This window comes from Alexandromys fortis, unplaced genomic scaffold (assembly GCF_014885135.2).
Source record: "Alexandromys fortis isolate MF-2015 unplaced genomic scaffold, M_Fortis_MF-2015_v1.1 scaffold_1, whole genome shotgun sequence".
Lineage (NCBI taxonomy): Eukaryota > Metazoa > Chordata > Mammalia > Rodentia > Cricetidae > Alexandromys > Alexandromys fortis.
In genome coordinates, this window is record NW_026067927.1 from 31,747,672 (window position 1) to 31,772,154 (window position 24,483).

At 50.4% G+C, this 24,483-nt stretch overlaps 1 protein-coding gene across 5 annotated transcripts in view; it reads right to left on the minus strand.

Annotated features, from left to right (window-relative positions):
* Nucleotides 1-24,483, minus strand: part of LOC126502569 (semaphorin-4D) — an 86,303-nt gene that overhangs the window by 3,240 nt on the left and 58,580 nt on the right. For all 5 annotated transcript variants that reach the window (XM_050143700.1, XM_050143698.1, XM_050143701.1 and 2 more), the window contains 13 exons: nt 18,879-19,198; nt 17,680-17,825; nt 16,113-16,175; nt 14,518-14,616; nt 9,773-9,866; nt 8,798-8,911; nt 7,747-7,898; nt 6,519-6,694; nt 6,272-6,428; nt 5,072-5,294; nt 3,855-3,970; nt 581-753; nt 461-504 (listed from right to left, as the gene is read on the minus strand). In XM_050143700.1, coding sequence (XP_049999657.1) covers nt 461-504; nt 581-753; nt 3,855-3,970; nt 5,072-5,294; nt 6,272-6,428; nt 6,519-6,694; nt 7,747-7,898; nt 8,798-8,911; nt 9,773-9,866; nt 14,518-14,616; nt 16,113-16,175; nt 17,680-17,825; nt 18,879-18,984 — 1,663 coding nt within the window. In that variant the 5' untranslated portion in view covers nt 18,985-19,198. The remainder of the gene's footprint in view (nt 1-460; nt 505-580; nt 754-3,854; nt 3,971-5,071; nt 5,295-6,271; nt 6,429-6,518; nt 6,695-7,746; nt 7,899-8,797; nt 8,912-9,772; nt 9,867-14,517; nt 14,617-16,112; nt 16,176-17,679; nt 17,826-18,878; nt 19,199-24,483) is intronic.

Consider the following 24,483-nt stretch of genomic DNA (forward strand, 5'->3'; position numbering starts at 1 on the left):
ACAAACAGCCATCTCCCCAGCCTTAAATTACCTTAAATGACATTTTACACATGAAACTACCATTCTAGTGTAAGATTTTCTCCTTGAAGTATGACCCTGCACCAAATGTTCCCGAATCACTGGTTTTCAATTTGGGCTGTTTGGCCATGCCCAAGGGCTCCTTCCTTCTCATTCTTAACAATCTCAGGTTTTGCTTAAGGAGCCCAGCTAAGCAGAGGAGCTTGGTGTGGGGCAGGACATGCCTTCCAGTGACCCGATACACCCTGTGTGGCTTAGAGCACTCTTGTTGGAATCACGGACAGAGAAAGACCACAGGTCCACCACAAGGAGAGGTCACAGGTCTGCTGCATGCCGCCTGACCTCTGTTCAGGGAGGGGAATGGAAAACAATCGAGCCGCATGAAATGGAAAGACCGGGAACTTTTGCATCCTGCGCAGGAAGGCAAAGGAGGGCCACTCACCCAGGCACGAGGACGTGTCACCACTCATCTCCTGAATCCAGGCCCTGGAAGACAACAGGCACCCATTACTCTCCAGCCTGTCCACGGGGCACATACACACAGTCCCGTCCGTACTCATACCTGTTGGAGCCCACGGCCTGGTGCAAGGTAACACAGGCCCTGGCGGCTGGGCTCCAGGCACAGTAGGGGTCCCGCGCCAGCACGCAATCCTCACAGCTACCGTGCTTTCCGCAGAAGGCCAGGGGAGCCTGGACCACTCCCGAGTTGGAGCCAGCATAGACAAAACTCTTCCCCTGTGTGTGGGAGACAAACAGCAGGTGTAAGGAGGACTAGGCACTGGTGGGGTTGCCAGCTTCTCTACCAACCCCGGGGAAGGCACGGTGCACTCAAACACTGCAGGGAGGGAAGGGCTCCCTGGCTCAGAACAGGTCACAAGGCCTCACCACCATGACCTAAAGGACAGTTTCCTGATTAGTTTCATTGTCAACTTGACACACCTGGGCAGAGGGAACTGGAGTTGAGAAATTGCCTATATCAGATTGGCCTGTGGACACGTCTATGGGCCATTTTCATATCTACTAATTAATGCAGGTGGGCTCAGCCTGCTGTGGGTGGTGCCACCCTTGGGCAGGTAGTCCTGGGCTTATACGACAGTAGCGAAGCAGAAGCCACAGGGCCAGCCCATAAGCAGCTTTCTCTGCGTGTTTGCTTCAGTTCCTGTCCCGGCTTCCCTTACTGATGGACCTGGAAAGGGTAAGCTGAAACAAACCTTGTCTTCCCCAGGCTGTTTCTGGTCAGGGTTGATTATTACAGCAACGGAAAAGCAAACTGAGAGAGAAATCTTGTATAAAAACGCATAGGCCGGTGCACTGTGTCCCGGGAGGGCTCAAACAGCACCTGTAGGGCCTGGGATCTGACATCACCCTTCCACATCTGGGCTGGCTCGGGCTGAGGGCACTGGATTTCTGCACCAGCCTCTCTTCCGAGAAGAGGCAATTCTATCCCTATTTCCCCTGACTGAAACTCTCCCTCCTAGAGGTCAGAGGGAGGTTCACAAGACTCAGAAACTAAAGGAAACTTCAGAAGCTGGAAAGTTGTAAGATTCACAAGTCCCTCTTCCCCAAGGTTATGTAAGCACTAAGCAACCACTGGCCTGGCGAGAGGAAAGACCTGTCGAGCTGCCTGCTAGCTGTGTAGAGAGCTCTACGGATGCAGCTTCTGGAATGCTACTTGTGCTAAAGTAGGTTGTTTGTTGATGCAGCTACTTCTTCTGAGTAAATAATCTCTTGTAAATAATCCCTCGTTTATACCCTGTAGGTAACTCCCCCAAACTCACTGGGTCACTGAGCTAGATTGGTCCATCCGTGGTGCCCTCCCTGGGGTAAAGAGACTTCTATGTCTTGAGAAGCTCACAACAGCCCTCTTCAGCTTCCTCCCACTCCCAATCTGATACCTGTACTGCTCTGCTCTCCTGGACTTACGGTAGAGAACACTGCACTACAGCTAGAAGCCAAAAGGCACAGCCTTCAAAGGCCAGTCCGGTCTCACAGGTGTGAAAGTACACACCTGTCATCTCTGAATCCAGAACGCCAGTGTGACCACACCCATCGATGTCGTGCAAAGAACAAACAGAAAGCAGGCAAATTTCACCCAGCAAGAGACACTGTCATGTGCTCTCTGCTTGCCTGTATTTGTGAGGGAAGAGTCACCAAAACCAGTCATGGTGCTGCAGTGTAGCCACACAGAGCTCAGTCCCTGCCAGGCACTGACGTCCAGGACAGCGACATGTCACGGCACTGGCTGCAGGCCAGATCCAGCTACCCACCTGTGCTGGCAGAAATGCAGCACACAGGTAAGTGACTGATGGCCCCTTGCTATCTGTGGTGGCTATCTCCCTAAAGGGAACTAAATCACAAACACGGGGGCCCATGGATATGCAGTCCATAGGGAAAGGCAAGGCCAGGCCAGAGTTCAAAACCAGCCAGGCATCAAAGACGAGGGTACGGGCAAGAAGCTAGCACTGGCACCTGAAGCCAAAAGGGTGACCCAGGACCTATCTCTCAGTGGATCACATCAGAATCCTGCCAAGGACAGGGAGCACCTTGGCAGGTAGGCTTGGAGCAAGGCAGGTGGCATCTGTCAGCAGGGAGGTGCTGGCCCTGCTCCTGGTTTTCTCTGGGTCTTGTGCTTCTCAAACCCAGTCCTCCACACTTACGAGGCTCACGTCCTCTTAACAGTCACATTCATGGAAAGCTAACAAACACAGAGATCACCTGATGAGGACCGTACAGTGAGGCCCAGAAACACATGGCAACACGCGGCATAGCCGAGATCTGGGAGAGCCCACATTCTGTACCTTACTGCCCTATCCTAGCTGCAATATGTGGTGGCCACCTCTTCCCAAGGCCAGTGGACAAGGGACAGCAAGTTCCCAGGCCATTTCTATACAGTCCACCAGCTAAAGGACTTTATACCTCCTTTTATTTTTGCAGTGGGGTCTCACTTGGCTCAGACCAGCCTTGACTCCTGATCCTCCTGCCTCCACCTGCCAAGGCCTGGGACTACAGGTGTGAAGCACTATGTCCCATTCAGGGGCTCTAAATAAATAAATAATTTATATGTAATTTATTTATGTATTATATATATACATATTATATATTATTTGTTTATATGTCTCTTCACAGCTCCCCCTCTCTCCACAGCCCTGGCTGTCTTGAAAAACACCATTGCATACCAGACTGGCCTTGAACTCATAGAAATCCAACTGTCTCTCTGCCTCCAGAGTGCTGGGATTAAAGGCATGCACTACCATAACTGGTAGAGGTTTACATTTTTAATTGCTTGAGAATACATTTTAAAAATGAGGATTTTATGATCTATGAAAACTTTAGGCAACACATAGTGTGGCTTCCACAGGCTGATTTGACCATCGATGTGTTTCGATGGCTCATAGGAGCCAGAGTACCAAGCTGGGCACCTGGGACTGAGACTCTGGCTGCCAAGCCTGCCAAGCCTGCCAAGCCTGCCAAGCCTGCCAAGCCTGCCAAGCCTGTCAGTGGATGTGCTGGGAGCTCCACAGGGTGAGCTGTTACAAATCAGCACATGTACCATGTCCTACAGCACAGTCCACATTCTCTCGGGCTCGAGGCACAAGGTCGTGTTTCCCCAGGTTAGAGACGACCCAAAAGTGCCAGCTACCAGCTCTAATGGCTTAGTATATTCAACCTCCTCGGCTCTGCCATGCCTCCTTCCCAAGCTATAGATCCTATGGAAGAATGCAGTCAGAGTCCAAAGGCCGGCTCATCTAGGCCAGAGGCTGCCAAACCTTGAGACGCCATCCCAGCCAGTCCTCACCATGAAGACAAGCAGCCGGGTCCGCCCCAGATCACATTACCTTCTTTGACGACAGCAGCAGAGTCTGGACCGGCTCATAGTCCTGGAAGAGCTGGGTCTCCTCGACAACATGCACCTCTTTCCCAAGGATGACAGCTTTATGTAGAGCTCCCCGGTCTGCAAGGTCGAAACCCAGGTCAGCAAGGAGGGAAACGCTTGTTTTAAGGGTCACCTTACTGCAACCTAGAATCACCTGGAAAGAGCCTCAGCAGAGGAACTGCCTAGATCAGGCTGGCCTGTAGCATTGTCTGTGGAGGGCTGTCTCGATTGTTGACTGACACGGGGAGACCTCACCCACTATGACTGCACTGCCCCCATAACAGGTAGTCCTGGACTATGTAAGTGAGGGAAGCTAGCTAGGTAAACATAGGGCAAGCCAGCAAGCTGGCAGCATGGGTGCATTCGTTTCTGTGCTCTTGACTGCAAGTGCAATGTGACTCGCTGCTGAAGTTCCAGGCTGACTTCCCGAAATGATGGACTATAACCAAACACACCCCCTTCCTTTAAGTTGCTTTCGGCCAGAGCGATAGGAGAGGAGACGCCAACCTTGATGGCGACCACCACTCACACTTCCGCAGGCTCAAGTCATTCCCTCAACAAGGCCTTTGCTTTAGAAGTGGAGAGCAGCACTTGGCAAAATAAATGATCAGGAGCTCAAGTTACAAGAACTCCAGTTTTCCCACAAAGCATCACCCTTACCCTAGGGTGGATGCCACCGACCTTTACCTGTAAGGTCACATCCTGACACCTGAGTCACATTCGCTGTTGCACTCCACCTGGCGAGACTGGGCCCCGACAGGCAGGCGAAAGCAAAATGCTCAAGTCATCTGGGCAGTGGGCCCTGGGGCGCTGCCAGCTGCTAAGCTCCAACTCTTCCCCCCATCCCCGAAGACTTGTCTGGAGTTGTGCCGCCTCCGAAGGCTAATCAGGGCAGAATGGAGCCTGGCTCCTCCTAGACGGGGGCAGGCTCTCCCACTACCAATGAGGAAATACCAGGCCAATCCCTGGTTCCATGACAACGGGAACTACTTTGTCCCACAGGCCAGGACTTGCATATGTAACAAGTGCCCCAGGTGATAGTCACAGAAACTCAGAATCCCAGGTGCAGGGATGTCTCAGAAATCCCTTCATGCTGTCCCAAACCTTTTGGGCGCCTGGAGATACCAGATCTGCCCATAAATGACCTCGTGAATTTCCCCGTCTTACCAAGGAACCCACCTGTGCTGATAAACATGACATCGTAGAAGGTCCCATCCAAGGCCTGGGTCCTGTCTACCACTATCTGGGTGTAGTTTACATCTGTTTTTATTAGCTTGGGTCTGTTGTCTATCGGGGTCACTGAGTCGTCCATCAGAGGGTGGTCTTTTACAAACTGCAGTGTTTTGTCTGGGAGATTCAGAGAGCTGGTGTAGTTGGCTGCCCGAGCCTCACTGTCAATGCACTGTGGGGAAAAAGCAGCGTGATAACACGCCCTCTTAGCTCCAACTGAGCACAGAAGAGAGGGCCGCATCAGCAGCCCTGGAGGGCCACAGTCACACTTCTCCAAAGAGGAACAGGGCTGAGGTGACCTCCGGGGACAGGAGCAGTGGTTTTAAGGCACAGCCACATGACATAACTGTCTTAGAGCAGCAGAGGAATAGGGGGTCAATGAAAACACTCAGCAAACCTCTCCAATTCAAAACATTCGCTTCATAGCTTCCCTGTGAGAAGAGAGCATGCTAAATATTGTTTAACACGTACACACGCACATGCACACGGGGGGGGGGGGGGGAACCAAGTTCTAAGTAGCATGAAAGGAAAAAGGGCTGGAAATTTTTTTTCTTTGTCCCAGCTCCTTAGCCATGTTTCAGTGAACACTGCACCCCCACCAGATTAACCGGGGGGGGGGGCACCCACAGAGAAGCTGGTCCTGGAGAGAGCGTCAAGAGCCAGATAGGGCACTATCTAAAAGCCACCCCCCCCCCACACCCATTCACCACATGGCGACAATGTGCAGGCAACCCTAGAATTTCCTTTGATTTAAATTTACTATATTTAGGAGGCCAGAACATGACGCCTGTTGTCTAACGGACAGGCTGCCTCAGGAGATAGCCTAGGCTCTGCTGGCAAGCGAGGTTTCTTTGTAGAAGTCGGGAAATCGAATGAGCAATGTCAGTTTCTCAAAAGAACCCAGGCCAGGGGTACTCTCTCATTTGGGCAGCATGAGGTGAGCCCTGTTCACGTGGAAGAGACCAGAAAAGAACAAGCCTCACTCTTCACCCCCAGGCCCAGCAGCCACTCAGCCCAGCGCAGAGGCTCCTGTTGCCATGCAACCAGCTTCAAGGAAGCTTGGGAATCTGCGGTCTCATGCTTGGGGACCTTGGGGACGGAGACCCAAGGGGAAGACAAGCCCTCCCTGGAGCCGGGAACCCTGCTTACCGCTCCAGGCCGGGGAGTGGGCACCGGGCCATTGTAGCGCACCCATTTGGTGTGAGATTGCTCCACCGTGGCACTCTGCATGTATTTTCCACGGGAGAAGACTGCCTCCACCGTGGCCAGTGAATAGGCACAAACCGCTGACAGACCCACATTGTTCCTGTGATGGGGAAACCGTGAGTGTCAGGAGGGTAGCAGGTCATCACGGGGAGGGGGGGGCAGCCCCAAACTGCCAAGGGAACTAACTTACAACTGTGGGGTGAAGACGGCATAGATCACAGGCTCCTTGAGGCCTGGGGCCCGCAGCACAAAGACATCTTGCAGTACGTTGAAGACCAGGCCACTGTCTGGCCTGGAGCAGATCAGCCTGGCCTTTAGGAAGGAGGTCCACTTCTTCTGCAAAGTCCGAAGGCCGCCCTGGTCTCCCTGGAATGCCAGAAACAGTGCGTGGTAGGGGCAGCACAGATGGCCAGCCACACAAACAGCCAGTTCATATGTCCCCACCCACCAGGCTAGCCCAAGTCTGCTGCAGACAGTTACGAAAGCATAGTACTACTGCCACGTGGGCTGGGATCACAGAACACAAAAGAGACACGTTCAATGACAACCAAAACAACCACATCTGTCACCCCAAGTGTCACACAAGTGCTACTGGACTTGGCTCCCGCAGCTTTCTGAGCTGTGACCCACAAAGGCGCATATAAGAGCTGGGCAAGTGATGGGTGGCCTCCTTCCTATCACAGACCCCGACCCATGCAGACCATGGGGGACATGTGAGCACACCACTGAGAGACCCTTTCACGTCCCCTCCATCTGCCTGATTCTAGACAAAGTTCTAGATGTTTTTCATTTTGAGTGAGCCAATGACTGAGAGGTAGTTTATGAACTGTAGACGACTCAGGGCTGGAGAGAACTATAGCTTGCTCCCTTCCTGGCCTTGTCTCCTGTAATTTCAATTACCCGTGATTAGTCACACACATGGAAAGGATTAATGCTTTCTTCTCCCCCTTCAATTTTTTTTTCCTTTCATGTATATGCACGTGTGGTGCGCCTCCATATGGATTCACGTGTGGGTGCATTTGGAGGCCTGAGGTTGGTAACAGAAATCTTCCACCTCATTCTTTGAGACAAGGCCTCTCAATCAAACTCAGAGCTTGCTGATGAGGGGAGTCCCTCTATCAGACCTGTTCCAGGCTGGCATTACAGGGGTCCACCTGCAATCCATTTACATGGATTCTGGAGATCAGAACTCTGGTCCTTTTGCCTTTGTGGCAAGAATTTTAACCACTACCCCACCTTCCCAATCCTCCTTAGGGTCTTAAGAGAGAAAGCATCCATACGGCTCTGCCACTTTAATCACTGGTCATTGTTCCATCTCCCACTGAGCCTCGATTCCCAGCAATAGGAATCTTGGAATAGCAGCACCTGTCTGGGACTATGGGTGGGTACTGGGCCCGGGGAGAGGGCAAAGCACTCACCTTGCACACCCTGGCGACTCGCGGGATCATCAACTTGAAAACGAACTCGTACTCCACAGACACCTCCGTGAAGAAGAAGTAGACCTTCTCATCGTCACCCTCCGCACCATCTGGGCTTTTCTGGATCACGTCCGCAAAGACGAAGCTAGGCTCTGCAGAGCAGTATCACAGGATCGGCCCTGTACACAAAGCCACCTTGCCACCTCTCTACCTGCTCCCCACGATGTCCCAGGCTGGCCAGTGCAGCCTTAGGGGCTGGAGGCGTCCCTTCTAGGATATCTATATGGTGCACATGTCACACTAGTAAACTCCAGACCTGGAAGCTGCCCGCCTCCCTCCTCTGCTTCAGCGTGGTGCATGGAGGGTGCTACAGAGGAAGCCGGGGGGGGGGGGTCTCCTACTGAGCTGGGCTGCAGAGCCAGCAAGCATCTGCTGACATAAACGAGAGCCAGATCAGCCAATGTCAGCCACTGGAGGGATACCAAGACTCCAAGTCCTGGGGACGTCCTACTCCAAGGAGGAACTGGTTGTCTCCTACATATTCAGACCCCAGGGTCTGACTCCAGATCAAGGGGCCGGATTCAAAAAGACCATGATCTCACTGGCCAGCATCCCCAAGAAAAGACCCACAAGTAGCCACCCCCATCATCTACACCCTAAAGTCAGACAGCAGACATGCTTGTCTCTCAGTAATTTAACATCTAAATACACCTGCCCTGACCCCAGAGGCTCCCCCTTTCACATCACACTGGAAACGGACCACACCCTGAACCCTATGTCTGCTTTCTTCCCATCAGAGCTTCATTAAAGATTCCCAAATTGATTTTGGGTGTGTGTGTGTGTGAAGGGTAGGGGTGCGACAAAAAACAGATTTAAAACAAACCTAGCAGATTGTTTTAAGGGTCCTGAGCAGTTCCACAGAGTTTCTACTGCCTAGGATCCGACATGAGCCACAGTCTCCAACCCCACCCACCCCGCTCCCCATGGTGTGGGGACAGGCAGAGGAAAAATGAAAGGCACACCCGTGAGGCTAGCAGTACACACTTCTTACCATTGAGCCACGGGATGGCATACTCTGTCCTCAGGGGACTATGGGAGGAGTTTCGAGAGATGATGGGTTCGCTGCCCAAGAAATTATACGATGTCCCAGAGTAGAGCTCTCCCCCTGCAGTGGAGAAAAGGGGGTAGAGAGGGGAAACCCAATCAGTCCTTCTGCCTGTGGAGGAGGCTGGGGACGACTGTTTAACATAAGATCTCGACATTAGCCCAGGCTGGCCTATAAGCCAGCCTTATGCTCCCACCTCCACCAGGTGTCATACCTCACCAGGCTACCATGATCTATTTATACCCTCATTAATCCCTCTGAGAAAGGGGCCTCCCTGACTCCTGTGATGCCTTTCTGCTTCCTACATCAACATCTTTTCTTTTACCAGGACAACCACAGTCGTCACATTTAATTAAGTTTTTCTAGGTCAAAGGGTAATAGGATAGCTCCACCAATGAGAATTCCCACAGCTGAAACGGACACTCCTCAGCGTTCGACACCTGGGAAAGCCATCCCAAGTAGGAAGCACTTTAAGTCCAAAGAGATGCTGAGGCACCCACACCGCCAGGCAGCAGGGTCCAGCCTCCCCTACTTTAAACACACTCTGAGCACGACTGTGCGCCACCTCACACGATGCCTGTTTCATAATACAGTACTGAATGTCTTACAAAGTTCCCTGGCTATTGTACACTGATGGTGAAGATTGAAGCTGGCTGTCAGATCTCAGGGGAACTGTCCGTACAACAGCGCGTACCCACCCGCCTCTGACGTGCGAGACCACAGCAGGGGGCGCCACGGTCCCAGGAGCATCTGGTGGTGTGCACATGGGATACTGCAGTGGAGCCTGAATGATGAGCTCCAAAGCTCATACTGAGGGGCCTGTGCAGTGGGACGCTCACCTTCTGTGAGAGGAGCTAGTAAGTGTCCCAGGTGGGCCACCATAAACTCAGAAAGAGCAGGAGCCCCAAAGGCAGGACTCACCAACCATGACTGACGTGTAGCTGTGGGCAGGGTCGAAAGGGCATCTTCCTTTGCCGTCTTCATTTTTTCCCAGAAACTTGAAGGACGTCAAGTTCTACAGTGGAAGAAAAAGAAAACATCTGACCTTTGGATGCTGAGGACATGTGCTTGCACCATGAAGTCCAAAAGTGGGGAGCAAATGCACCCTGACCATGTGGGTCCAGCTCTGGGAGCAGTGATGCCTGAAGTACGTCTCAAGCGTATGAGAGAACCTGGGACGTGCCAGATCAGAGTCTCAGCTTGCTCAACCAAACTACTAAATGGGCAACACAAACCAGACAAAAACCATGGAATCCTCACCTCTGTTCATCCACTCCCAGCAGCACCAGGATCCATCTGATTACTAAAGGCAAAACCAAGCCCCATCATATATAAAACAATGGTTTCCAGGCTGCGCCTTGCCCCAGGAGATTCCATTTACCAGGATGGACCTGCACACCACACCATCCACCCAAAACAAACTGATAAGCAACTTATTCCTGGGAAGAGAAAAGGGAGCCAGCCTGGAGGAAGTTGGGAGGGTCAGGGCACACATTTGCAGACCCCAGGAGAAGGTTTAACTTCCTCATCTGGCCCCAGGAAGCAATGGGCATCTAACACTGTGGTGGATGGCCCTCCACACCAAACTATCACCTGGTATGTACTGGAGCCGGTCTCTCCAGCTTTGCTCTCAAATACTTGACTGCAGCTCCTTCCTAGCACTGGTCTCATGTGAAATCAACAGACTCTCCAAGCCCATTTTTGAAACCTCAGCCTCTTTAAGCTGTATTTATGCTGTAGCCATACATATGCATACACTTATAGTTGTCATATGCTGTGTGATATTCATTACTAGTTAAGATTCAAATAAAAGCAGGGAGTGGGTGGACACACCTTTAATCCCAGCACTTGGGAGGCAGAGGCAAGTGGATCTCTTGAGTCGGAGGTCAGCCTGGTCTACAAAGAAAGTTCCAGGGTAGCCAGGGCTACATAGAGAAACCCTGTCTCAAACAAATAAACAAACAAACAAAAGACAGGAATAGAAGAACCTGTGTTTGCCTCTGCCAGATCACCAAGGCAGGTGGGGATTATACAGCAAACTGGTATTACTAAAAGCATGAACCCTTGAGAATTTGTTATTGAATAAATTCTGGCTGGAGGAAAAACACAGCAGAGGCCATGGAGGAATACTACTTGCTCCTGGTGACTTGCTCAGCCTGCTTTCTCATACACCGCAGTGGTCTGGGCCTCCCATATCAAACACTAATAAGAAAATACTCTCGAGGCTTGCCTATAGGCCAACCTGAGGGAGGTATCTTCTCAACCTTGGTTCCTTCTTCTCAGATAACTCTAACTTCTGACAAGTTGGCAAACATAAAACAAGAAACAGGACACATACAAGGAAAAGAACAGATACATCCAAACATTAATACAAATGAATCAGAATGTTCTCATACAGGGAAAATGTGACAAACTGGGGGAAATGCCCACAAGTGATGATAAGGTATTTCCACTTCTGATTACAGAAGAGTACAGCTGATGAAAACCAGAAGAGACACGAGCTACCTCACAGGGCAACCTGCCAGCACTTCAGGAGTGTTAGGAAACTCACAGGGGGCAGGCACTGTACAACTAACAGACTAGAGATGTTGAGGAGCAGTGCTGTCCACCAGTCAGGAGCTACCAGCCCTGCCAGAAACAGCTGGCTGGAAGCCACAGGCCAGCAAGCACACAGGGCCTCACAGGTAAGAATGGCTGCCATGCCCAATGGTCCAGTAAAAGCAGTAAAGGTCACCAGTCAGGTTAGGAAGTATGAGCTGGGGTGACAGTGTGGCCCAGATAATGATACACATCTGTCATCAAACCTCACAGGGATGCCTGGAGGCTACTGGGCTATGCCCTGCTCTGAGTATTGTACAGGGGAGAAAGACGGAGGGGACTAACAAACACTGTGCATTCTTAGCTACAATAATGAATTCAGTTGTGCAGGAAAATGTCCCCAATTTTTGTTTATTTTATTTTGTTTTCTCCAAGTCAGGGTTTCTCTGTGTAGCCCTGGCTGTCCTGGAACTCTGTGTAGTCCAGGTTGGCTTCAAACTCAGAGATTCTCCTGCCTCTGCCTCCCTAGTGCTGGGATTAAAGGTGTGCACCAGTACCATCTGACCAGATGCCCCCCATTCTTAAGAGATTCTTGCAAAGGCCTATGGGAACCACGGCTCACACTTTATCAAGTGTACACACACTCACACAATTACAAATATGAATAGCTACACACATGCAAAAAATGACACTTGTTACAGTGTGGTCCAGGCGCACAAAAAGCCACAGGGGTGGGCTGTGCTGGAGGTTGGAGCTTTTCTCTTTTTCTTTTCTTTTTTGAGTTAGAATTTCCTAGTCTAGTTTTAAACCAAGCATTCTATTCCCTTACCCCACACCCAGGTATTGCTTTGGCGTGTAAACAATAGTGCTGACACTTCCAACTAGACCAATGAGGGTTCAGTCAGGAGGTGCCAATGAAGACGTCTCTACCACACCACTCTCTTCTTTTCCTCCTTTCTGTCTGCTTTCCTTGTTTTCTACTTAAGACGTCTATCTTTGAGGACCAAGGGCCTTTACATCCCAGAACACCCACCACATACACATACACCATACACACAGAACACACACACACACACACACACACACAGTGCTAATATTTTTTCGCATCAGAGAATACAGTCAATCGGGTAAACCTGTGCAGTAGCTCTCTCCCCCAGACAGCTATACAGTATTCAGTTTCTTAATTCTCTCTTGATATTTTTTTTTTCCCTTTGGAGAGAATCTTTTGAGCTTTATCTTATAACCCAGGCTGACCTCATACTCAGGAGTCTCCCAAAAGTGCTGGAAATTTCTGGTTTGCCTCACCACCCCTAGCTGCCTAAGTGAATGTCTAATGAGTCTGTGTTTTGTCTGGTTATATGTCTGACTCTGTGTGTGTGTGTGTGTGTGTGTGTGTGTGTGTGTATGTGTTCTGTATGTATGGTGGATATGCATATGGTCTATGTTTATATAAGTATATGTGTGGTGCTGGGGATCAAAATCCAACATCTCTTGCATGCTAGCATGCCTAGCCTCTAGCTGAACTATAACTGGGAACAGGTTTTGAATTTCAGCTAATTGAGGGTTTAGGTGAATGAAGATTTTCATTTTGGATTCTTCCCCCATCTGTGGTTCCAGTCATCTGCAGCCAACTGCAGCAGAGCAATGAACTAAGTCTCCCGCCTCCTTTCCTTGCCCTGTCCCGCCAGGGTGGTCACTCCCCCATGTTCAGCAGACCCTCATGGTACGTGCTACCGTTCCTCAAATGCTGAGCCTCATGGCCATCAGAACACAGACTAAGGTTTAGTAAGAGCCAAGGTTTTGTCATCCAGTGGAGATTTTTGGAGCTATGCCCAGCAAAGAGTGGAAAACCATATAGTATGTTTCATTCATATTTGTTATGGTTTATTTGTAAAATGTCTCCCACAGACTCATGGGTTTGTTTCCAGGTGGCACTATGGTGGGGGAGGTTGTAGAAGTGATACCTACCAGAGGAAGTCAGTTTCTGGGGGGGGCACCCCTACTTCTTATCCCTGTCTGCCTTCTGTTTTTCTGAGATGCTGTCTATTCCCTTAAAGTGTGAGCCAAGGTAAAGCCTTCTTCCCTTAAGTTGTTTTTTTGTCGAATATTTGGTCACGGCAAGGACAAAGGTGAGGGATTTGTAATATACAGTGTATTTGTAAACTCCCAGAGGCTGCTCGAGCACACAGAGCAGCTGTCTCTGGAAGCAGGGCTGTACCTCCCCCTTGCAGACCCAAGCAGGCTTTTCGCTTTTGGCTGGGGATGGGCTGTTCCTCAGCCCTGTGAGAGGGGAGAGAAAGCAAAGAGCCCAAGAGTAAGAACACTATGAAGAACACCCAAGAACACTAAGCCCTTGAGAGCAGCTAGAAGGTGAATCGTTTACAAAAGAGGTTACTATTATTTATCTCATGATATAAAAGTGCCTACAATGCGGGGCGGGCAGAAGTGAGTGCCAACTCCCTCGGTTTGTAAGCTCTTTATCTGATGACATAGTCTCTCTGCTGCTATTTGTTCTTTTTTTTTTTTAAATATTTATTTATTATGTATACAATATTCTGTCTGTGTGTCTACAGGCCAGAAGAGGGCACCAGACCTCATTACAGATGGTTGTGAGCCACCATGTGGTTGCTGGGAATTGAACTCAGGACCTTTGAAAGAGCAGGCAATGCTCTTAACCACTGAGCCATCTCTCCAGCCCCTGCTATTTGTTCTTTTATTTAGAAGCCTTGCCCAAGCGAACCTTTGCTGTGACCAGGGCTCTGTCTACTGGGAGCTCCAACAGGCTGCCTTAGTGAGACCTCCTTGATTTCTGAGGGGCATTTTACACACCCAATTTGATATTTTGGTATCTATCTATCTCTTGGTAATTATCTTTTTATGCTGTCTTGCCATGTACTTAATAAATTCATTTATCCCACACTGCAAGTATGGCTACTGTAGATTAGCCTGTGGAGCACACAGACCCTGGTCAGGGGGAACAGGGCTGAGGGCTGCTTGCTGTAGGAAGTCTGACTGTGTGTTCTTGGTCCATACAGCTTGCAGAGAGAACAGAAGAGTCTGGCTCTCCTTTCATCCCTGGCCAGGCTGGTGTGTGAGCACATGATAAGAGGGACGTGTTGGGGCCTTACCAGGTGGTCACAGGTGGGTTGGAACGCATTGGTCCCACACACATAGAGGGAGGTGGTGCTGAGTGGCTGCAACACCCGGATGTAGTTGAGGCATTCTGTCTGCAAGGGAAACACACACACAATCAACAGGCAGCCACCAAAGAACCTGCATGTCCCCATGGCGAAGGCCAGTCACCCACTGCCCTGCCCTCTTCTCTACTCAGGCTGCTCTGTCTGTGACCATAGATGGGGCACACTGCACAGTGAGCCAGGCTCTTCAATGTGAACTGTCCACAGGCAGTTCAAGTGCCAGGCATGACTTTAGCTCTGTCCCTAATAAGATGCTCAGTCAGTATCTGTTGACCAAACAAAGCCAAGACCAAACAAGAGCTGACCTCAAATTGTACCAGGGTGCCCACGACAGATGGCAATGTATTTACCCTTGCTAAGCACACCATTCATTTTGGTGCCCATATCACCGAAGCAGACACTGTACAGACTCCTTCTGCTCTTTTGGGGACCCCACCCTACACTCCTGCCAGCACAGAACTAGAAATAGCGACTAGTAGAAGTCAGAAAAAAAAAAAGGCTAAACCCGAGGGTACAGCCAGCTGCGCGTCCCTGAGGGCCCGGTGGGAAAACAAAGATGACGGTTTGCAACCCATGTGCTATTTTAACAGAACAGCGCTCAGATTATATGGGCTATAGCCTGAAATTATGTCAAAGAAGGAAAGTTGTTCTTTCTTTTCTTTTTTCCAATAACCGTTTTCAAATGGACGGGGAATCATTCAGAGGACGGCTCCCTACCAAATTCACTGTGGGTCCCCACATGCAGCAGTACAAGGCAGCTCACTCGGCTACAGGGATGCCTGCACAACAGCGAGCCCTTCATAATGCCTGCCCGCCTCTTAGTTCCTGAGTTAACACTGCAGTTAGAGACCAGTACGGCAGTGTAAGTGTTCAGTTCACATTTAACCAAGGAAGTTTAATTAAAAAAAAAAATTAGTGGGTTATTTTTTTCTTTTAATCTTTGTTTTGATATCAGTCCACAACTGATAAACTCTGCCATCACTCAGCCATCATGACCACTATCAGGGACAACCTGGCTCTTGTGGTCTAAGAACATCTGAAGCATCTGCAGGGCACCAGGGATGGGCACAGGTGGATACCCAGAGCGCCTGAGAAAAGGGATCCAAGGCCCAGTCTCCCTGAATGGGCACCACACTGATGTATAAAAACAAAAAACCCCAAACCCCAAAACCAACCAAACAAAACAGCCAACCAAACCCCCTGTAACTTCTCAGACCTCGGTGGGTGCAGGGGAACCCAGAAACATGGGGGGTGGGAAGAGGTAGCCAATTTTACATCAGGTACTAGTGGGCAGGTACTCACAAGGCCAGGCCATTTGAAAAAGCCTCTCCAGTGCCTGCCCCGAGAGCACTAATCCTGACACAGGGTTGGGGTGGGGGCAGAGGGGGGCAGATGTGTTGAGACAAGAGGACTGAGCCCAGCAGAATCACATGCTACCCGGCGGGCATGTAGAGAGAAGCCATGGTCCTTGAAAGGATCCAAATCCTAAGAAATGTGCACGCGGGTTCTTTGTGACCCACAATTACCTGCTTTGATTTCCCCTTCTCTGCGCACTTTGCTTTTTTGTCTTCAGAGACCTTCCAATACACCTGTGAGGGAGAAATGCAAGAATGCATGAGAGCCCCGTTCACTGCAGCCTCCCCTGAGAAGGAACCGCTGGGACAAAACAGACACCAGCAGAAAGCGCACAACACAACTCAGCACAGAGGTTCGCAGCCAGAATAAAGTCAGACCGAGAAGAGGGTCAAAAATCAGGCAGATGCTGAGGCCAGAGTCATCCCCAGGGCTTCCTGATGCTCTGTGACCATCATCCGCAAACTAGCAGGATAACACAGCCTTCAGACTTGCTCCAGCGGAACAGCGGGGTGCTGGGGAGACGGCTCCATGCGGGAAGTGTTTGCAGTGATGCATAAGGACATGAATTTGATGCCTAGAATCCATGTGAAAAGGCCAGGTGTGGCAATGTACACTGGTATCCCAGGTGTGGGTGGGGTCATACACTGGCAGTCCCAGTGTGGGGCCCTACACAGGTAATCCCAACTCTGGGAAGGCAGAGACAGGAGTGTCCCTGTGGCTTGCTGGCTGCCAGTCTACTTGACAAGCTCCAGACCAGTTGCGGGACCATGTCTCAACATAACAAAATTTGAAAAGTGGACGGCACCCGAGGAAAGACACCTAAAGATGTCCTATGACTCATCGCGACACACACTCAGAACAAAACGGTAACCGATTCAATTACACCCCAAAGAGGGGCTTTCAATTGTTCTTTTGTGCTTTGTTTTGGAAACAGGGTTTCTCTGTATAATAGCCCTGACTGTCCTTGGAACTTGCTTTGTAGACCAGGCTGGCCTCAAACTCACAGAGATACTTCTGCCTCTGCCTCCCAAGTGCTGGGATTAAAGGTGTACGCCACCACTGTCTGGTTTCTTTTATTTAAACTTTTTTTTTTATTTGCCTTGGTGTTTTGCCTGCACGTGTGTCTATGTTAGGGTGGCAGACCTTGGAGTTATGGACAGTTGTTAGTGGGTGCTGGGAATTATGCCTGGGTCCTCTGGAAGAGCAACGAGAGCTCTTAATGACTGAGCCATCTCTCCAGCACACACACACACACACACAAACACACACACACACACACACACACACACACTGGTTCTTTTTTTTAAACCCTAAACATGCTTATTACATTTTAATTACATGTAGGTATGGCTGTGCATGTGCCACAGCACATATGTGGAGGTCAGAGGACTGCTTGTGTGACTTGGTTCTCTCTACCATGCATGTCCAGGGGGTTGAACTCAAGTCACCTGGCTTGGCAGCATGTGCCTTACCTGCTGAGCCATTCCTTAGGCCCCTTCTCAACTTGACTTTCTCCTTTGACAGTTTTCTACATCTATATAATGAATTTCAGTCATTTTCAGCCCCCGTTACTCTCTCATCCTTTTAAGGGTGACCATGTATATACAACAAAATCAGACACAGAAATAGCCTAGATTTTTCTTGGGTGACCTTGCTGATGGATTCCTGAGCCAGATCTGCATAGAGGTATGGGCAGGAGGGAGCCCGTGGGGTGGGCGGGGAGGGCGCTGGGCCTACCTCATGTCGCTTCTCAGAGACGTCCAGCGCGTTCAGTGCGAAGACAGCTTCCCGGGCGCCCACGTACAGAGTGTCTTTGTCCTCACTCATCAGCAAGGCTGAGTAGTTAAAGATGCCTGGCTCATGAAACTGCACCAGGCCTACCTCTGTGGGCAGCAGAGAAGGGAAGGGAAACAAGAGCCAAGGAATCACTACGTAGCCTGCACGCACTCTGGTCTCATCCCTTGGGGTCAGCAGCAACCTGGTCACATAGCCAACTGTGTCATACTGCTACACCATGGAGTAGTCCTCAGGAAACTTACTTACTTACTCGAAACCCTCAACAACAATTCTATCTAGTATGTGCAGGACCCATATTCTTTCCCCACCACCCCCTCAAAAAAAGTCAAAATGGGTGGACACATGTCTCTCTTCAACAGTTTCCTGTCGTGCCCATAACTTCCAGAGACAAGGGACATTCTTTTTGCTCCTGCAGCAGTTTTAGGAACGCGGTAACACAGGAAGGACACAAGCAGTCCTCCTGCTTCTGCCTCCTGAGTGTGGGGACTCTCAGTGTGTACTGTGGTGCTTAGTTTGACATTATGAGCTGGCATTAACTTGCCTATAAGTAAGTATTCTCACATGTCCAGGTGGCTTCAGAGTTGAGCATTCTTTTTGTTTGTTTGTTTGTTTGTTTGTTTGTTTGAGGGGGGGTGTAGAGACAGGGCTTCTCTATGTAGCCTTTGGAACCTGTCTTAGAACTCGCTCTGCAGACCAGGCTGGCCCCTAACTCACAGAAATCTGCCTGCTTCTGCCTCCTGAGTGCTGGGATTAAAGGCGTGCGCCACCACTGCCCAGCAAGTTGGGCACTCTTATTGCACTTTGCTTCCCAGCCCTCTGATCCCTCCCTGGAATGCTGTGCAGCCTGTGTGCCCCATCCCGGAAGTCTGACCTGAAGACCTCTGAGGCTTAGCTAATCTCAGCAGCGCAGCTCAGGTGCCTCTAGTCAGCAGGCATTAAACGGTGAGCTGCTGAGGTGCTGACTAAAAGTTTGGCACCTGCTGCGGGGCCTGAAGCAGCCAGCGGGGCCTCCTGCTCCCACGCATCCTTCTTCAGACATCCCAGTAACGTAAGCCCGCCCTGACCGACTCCACCAAGCATCCAAAGCATGCGCCTCCCTGCCCTCCAGAGCCATTAGCCCTCACAGCTCTAGACCTCACCTCCATGCTCCCAGGTGATCCGAGGCACAGGGGCATATGCCACCACTGTCCCCAACACTACCATCAGGGCCAGGAATAGCCCCCTAATGAGTGCACACATCCTCATGGGCAGGGGCCACCGAGTCCTTCAGCAGTGGACACACAGAGATGGCAGCAGGCAGCTGTGGTGTGGCAGCAGGGACTTCTCAGAGCCCCAGGGCTGGGGCCGGCAGCACAGACCGAAGTCCATGAATGGTAGGGCTCCCGAGTCCCCACATGCCAAGTTAGCGGTGGCCACCGTCACCACCTCATGCCAAAGGTTACTGGTGTTCCCTTCCAACCTGCAAAAGAAGGAAAGAAAGGTCACAGCAGCTCCAGCAGGTTCTCGGTCATCCCCCTCCCCATCCCTTCCCACTGCCTATCCTGTCTGAATCTGTCTGCTGAGGGACATGAGGGCATTCAGGATCTGTGGTGCCGCCAGACAGGCAGACCTTGCAGAGACACAGGGCTAAACACACCAAGATGGACCTACCAAGGTGGGCTGTGGTCTGAGATACGCAGCTGGAGGGAAAGCCAGTCGTGTGGCGATAAGCCACAAATGAAAGGAACAAGTCGGGTTTCAGTTCCCTGGAAGGCTCACTTCCCAATTTCTGACATGCTAACCCAGAAAAATTATCAGACATCACAAGTCTGCGGTGTCAAGGTGCATGCCTGAGAACACATGCAAGAGTGCACATGTGTGGGCAGATGCACAAACGTACATGTAGCTGTAAATACACACAAACACATGTGCCCAGATACACACAGTATGTGAGCACACATACTAACCTTTATACCTATGAAAACATGCCCTCAGGGCCTCATTTTGCAGGAGTAGCTGGCTTCCACAAAGGACACACAGCCAGCCCAGGAGGCTAACAGAGCTCTTCCTGCCTCACTGGGAAGAAGTTAATTACCATGGAAACAGCAGCAATTAACTCTGATTTGTCCAAACAAGGAACAGAAAAACAGGTTTTGGTGTTTGGTGGAATTGTGGCCATGAGGCTCTTGAGCCTGACCCTGTCCTCACCTACCCCAGCCAGGCCTGAGGCTCAGCACACATCAGGATCCGTTTCTGAGCCTGTTGGCCCTGCCCACCAGAGCCCAAAACACCAAACTGTGTCACACCGGCTGCCCTGCTACATAGGAAGGCCGCACCTTTGAGTGTGGCCAGCAGGAGATGACAGGGCACAACAGTTCCCAGACGTGGACCCAAGGCTGGCACAGCATCTACCTGCCTGCCAGGCCTCCCCTGCCTCCCACAGAGGGTAGGGCCAGCTGCTCCTACATCTCTATCCAGCCCTCTGTCCTGTCCTCAAGTGCAGCCCGGAGAGGCTGTCTGGCCTCCATCCCAACACATTTATAAGCGTCCTCAAGCCAGAATAGCCTGAACCCCTCCTTCCTCCAAGGAGTGGAATATTCTAGGCCACCGCAGCTGATCTTTTCCTCAAGTGACTGGTTGCTATAGCTCAAAAGCAATTATAGGAGACACAAAAAGACTCCAGTTATAGGGTGTGGTGTCACAGAACAGGGGTCGGCCCAGACCTAGCCCTACCCTACAGATTCACAGCAGCTCAGCACCAAGGGGATGAGTCCTATCCTCATCCAACCAGAGGAGCAGAAAGCCAAGAACTGAGGCAGGAACTGGGAAACACAATTATGAAATCTGGGTTCTGCTGAGCAAGTCCACAGTGCACCCTGCCTAGCAAGAGCCCATTCTCCTGCAAGAATAAGGAATGGAGATGTGAGTTGCTGGGGTACAAGTCACGGGCACTCTAAAGCAGGGCCAGTTCCCTCCAATGCTGAGTGCCCACACTGCTGATGAAAGGGCTGAAAGCCAGGACAGCCACACACCCCGATCCTGAACACCCTCTGGGTCCAGAGCTGCTGCACATCTATGGTCTAAGCCCAGCAGGCCCTGTGCTTTGCAGAAACTATAGATGGCCAGGGCAAGGGAGCTGTGACAGGCAGGAGGTCCTCTGATCGGTGTGCACACGGTTCCAGCTGTGAGGGTCCCAGGTGACATCCTATGAGGTCATCAGCCAGGGTCATGAAGGTAGGGGTCACATGCCACTCTGTTGCCTGCCTCCCTTCAAGGGCTGGGTGTGTGTTTCCATTGTTAGAGTGTTTGCCTATCATGCGCAAACTCCTGAGTTCAATCCCCAGCACTTCATAAACCCAGGCATGGTGATGCAGCAGCAGGTGGAGGCAGAAGAAAGGAAAGTTCAGGGCCATCCTTAGCTACATAGCTTGAGGCTAGCCTGTGCTACATAAGACCTGGACTGAAATAAAATTTAAAAATACAAACAGAAAGAAGAAAGGGAGGAAGGCGGTTCTTCCAAAAGTAAAAGTTGTACATAAAGGTAAAAAAGTACACAGGCCTTAAATCATAATGCAGAGGCAGGAGTTGCTCAGTGAGTTAACGGCCAGTTTGGTCTACATAGCGAGTTCTAGGTCAGCCAGGGCTACAAGTGAAACCCTGTCTCAAATAAACAAAAGGAGTACTGGATGTGGCGGCACACACCTTTAATCCCAGCACTCTGGGGGAAGAGGCAGGCAGGTCTCTGTCTACATAGTGAGTTCCAGGACTGCCAAGATTGCACAGGGAGGCTCAGAATTTAATTAATTAACTAGTTAATCAAATGTTTAGTAGCAGAGTACTTGCTTAAGTTTATATAAAATCCTGGAGGAAGGAGTGGGGTGCAGGAGACCAGACACAGAGAAAGAAGTTGTCCACCTGCGAACTGTGAAACACAGATGCTGTGCAGAGCCCAAAACAAGGGGTAAAGAGGAGCGCTTGGGTCCACACCAGACACAGCACAGTGCCCTCAACCTGGTAGCTGATGAACACTCCTGCTGTTTGTAAGGACGCTCCACTATGACCCAAAGGACAGGAGATAATTCAGACACTACAAAGAGACAGAACCCTAACTGGGAGACACATAGATGTGCATGTTGTGTAGGGTGATGAAGAGGCCCCCCCTAAAGTTTACCTTCAGAAGCAGCACAGGACTTCAAAACCCCAACTTCCCCCTTCCCAGAGCTGTGAGTGTCACAGGACACACATATCCCTGAGCCCCAAGATGAAACCCTCACCTCAGTAAGACACAAGGGATGGGAGACCCAGGAAGGCACTGGCCACTACAGCACCCACCTCCGGCCCCATCCACTTTCTGGATCCGTGGAGATGACGGCCACCCAACCTGTAAGCCTGTCTTGGGTACACCTCCTTCCTAGTCCATCTGCCCTCCTTAAGCTCAGCAGCTTTCCCCTTCCCTTCCTCCCAGCATGCTCACCCACCCTGCCTCTGATGCTTCCTGCTTCATTCTAGGTAACAGGATCCTAAATGTTCCTAGGTGGGCAGAACGCCCAGTTCAACACATTTCTAAGTGGCCCTGGTTCTACCAAAGATATATAAGTGGAAATTACTAGAAACAATTGCACAAAATTGGCTAACAATAGCATTCTGACCCTAAGCTCATCTTTATGCTGCTACCTGGAACTCAGAGTTGATGTCTGGAGCTCTAACAGCCATTCTATGAACATAAAAATAAGGATCTCAGAGCTGGGTGGTGGTAGTGCATGCCTTTAATCCCACCACTCAGGAGGCAGAGACAGGAGGATCTCTGTGAGTTCAAGGCCAGCCTGGTCTACAAAAGCTAGTTCCAGGACAGCTAAGGCTATTACACAGAGAAACCCTGTAGACAGAAGTTTCTTTCACACCTGGTGCCACAGCCGTTCAGTCCCAAAGAAACATACATAGGCTTATATTAATTATAAACTGTTTGGTCCTTTAGCTCAGGCTTATTATTAACTAGCTCTTACAACTTAAATTAACCCATAATTTTTATCTATGTTGAGCCACGTGGCTTGGTACCTTTTCTCAGTGCAGCATTCTCATCTTGTTTCCTCTGTATGTGGCTGGTGATGGCACCTGTCTTTCTTCTTTCCAGAATTCTCCTAGTCTGATTGCCCCACCTATGCTTCCTGCCTGCTTGTAGTAATAAGAGTGGCGAGGCTGCGTCCCCGGCACCTGGCCGCCCGCATGGCTAGCTTATGCCTGAAATAATTACACGGAAACTGTATTTTTTTTAAACACTGCCTGGCCCGTTATCTGTAGCCTCTTACATATCGATCTAACCCATTTTTAATAATCTGTGTAGCCCATGAGGTGGCTTACCAGAGAAGATCTTAACCTGTGTCTGTCTGGAGTGGGAGAATCATGGCGACTCCTCGACTAAGCTTCTTTCTCCCAGCATTCTCTTCTGTTTTCTCTGCCTACCTAAGGGTTGGCCTATCAAATGGGCCTAGGCAGTTTCTTTATTAGTAAAAAAATCACTCCCACATCACCTGCTACTGATCAATCAGTGTTTTTTTGTTTGTACAGGGTTTCTCTGTAGCTTTAAAGTATGTCCTGAAACTAGCTCTTGTAGACCAGGCTGGCCTTGAACTCTCAGAGATCCGCAGTGCCTCTGCCTCCTGAGAACTGAGCTAATCAGCATTTTATTGAACTAATATGAGTGACAAATCTTTACAGTGTAAAGAGCATTATCCCATAGCAAAACTGTCTCAACACCCCCAAAATAAATGAATAAATGAACAAACAAAGGAATGAACAAATAAATAGATAAATAAATAAACAAATAAATAAGGTTCGCACTCTATGACCTGCAGAGTGACATCAAGGAGGCTGGTCCCTGACACCACAGCTAAGGCTCTGCGCCTGCATCTTCCTGCAGTCTAAGAATGAATTATTACCAAACACATTTGAAATGGAGCAATTAGAGCTCCAGGGGAAGAGAGACTGGTCTACAGTGAAAATGTAATCAATATACCCTACCATGGCCTCATGTGCAGTCTCAGTCGCTAAAGGGGAGTGTTGGGGCAGGGGAGGAACTCATTGGGAGGGTGGGAGAGGGGCAGAGGTGCAAGACAAGGGGCAGAGAGCAGGAGCCTCAGCTTGTGCCCCAGTACAGTCCCTGGAATGGGAAAGACAGGACACAAGCTAACGCAAATTTGAAGGAAAATACCAAGTGGCTGGAATAACGGAAGCTCCTCACTGATCCAGGGTAGTCAGCCTGACCAGGGCTGCGCTTGGATATAAGCTTTACAAAACGCATCAGCTAGGACTCTAGAGGTGGTTCAGCTGTGAAGAACAGTTGCTGCTCTTAGATAGAGAACCTGGGTTTCAATCCCAGGACCTACATGGCATCTCACAACCATCTGAAATCCAGTTCCAGGGGATCTGACACTACCATTCTGGCCTTCAGTGGCAGCCAGAAGTAACTCCTCTGGCAACCCTGACTAACTGTAAAGACAGTAGGAAGTGTGGGGCTCACCATGGTCCTCAAACATCTCCACCCTGGGCTGATCCTGACGCTGCTTACAGAAGTACGGGACCTGCTCAGCCAAGCCGAGCCCACCGTGGCAGCAGCTCCTGCCCTGTAGACCCAATCCCACAATGTGGAGCACAGTTATTTCATGGGCAGACACTAGAGGGCCACAGCCTTGTTGAAACCCTGATGCTCTTAAAAATACACCCCAGGGACAGCCAGAGCCTAGGGGGATGGAGGACAGAGAAGTGGAG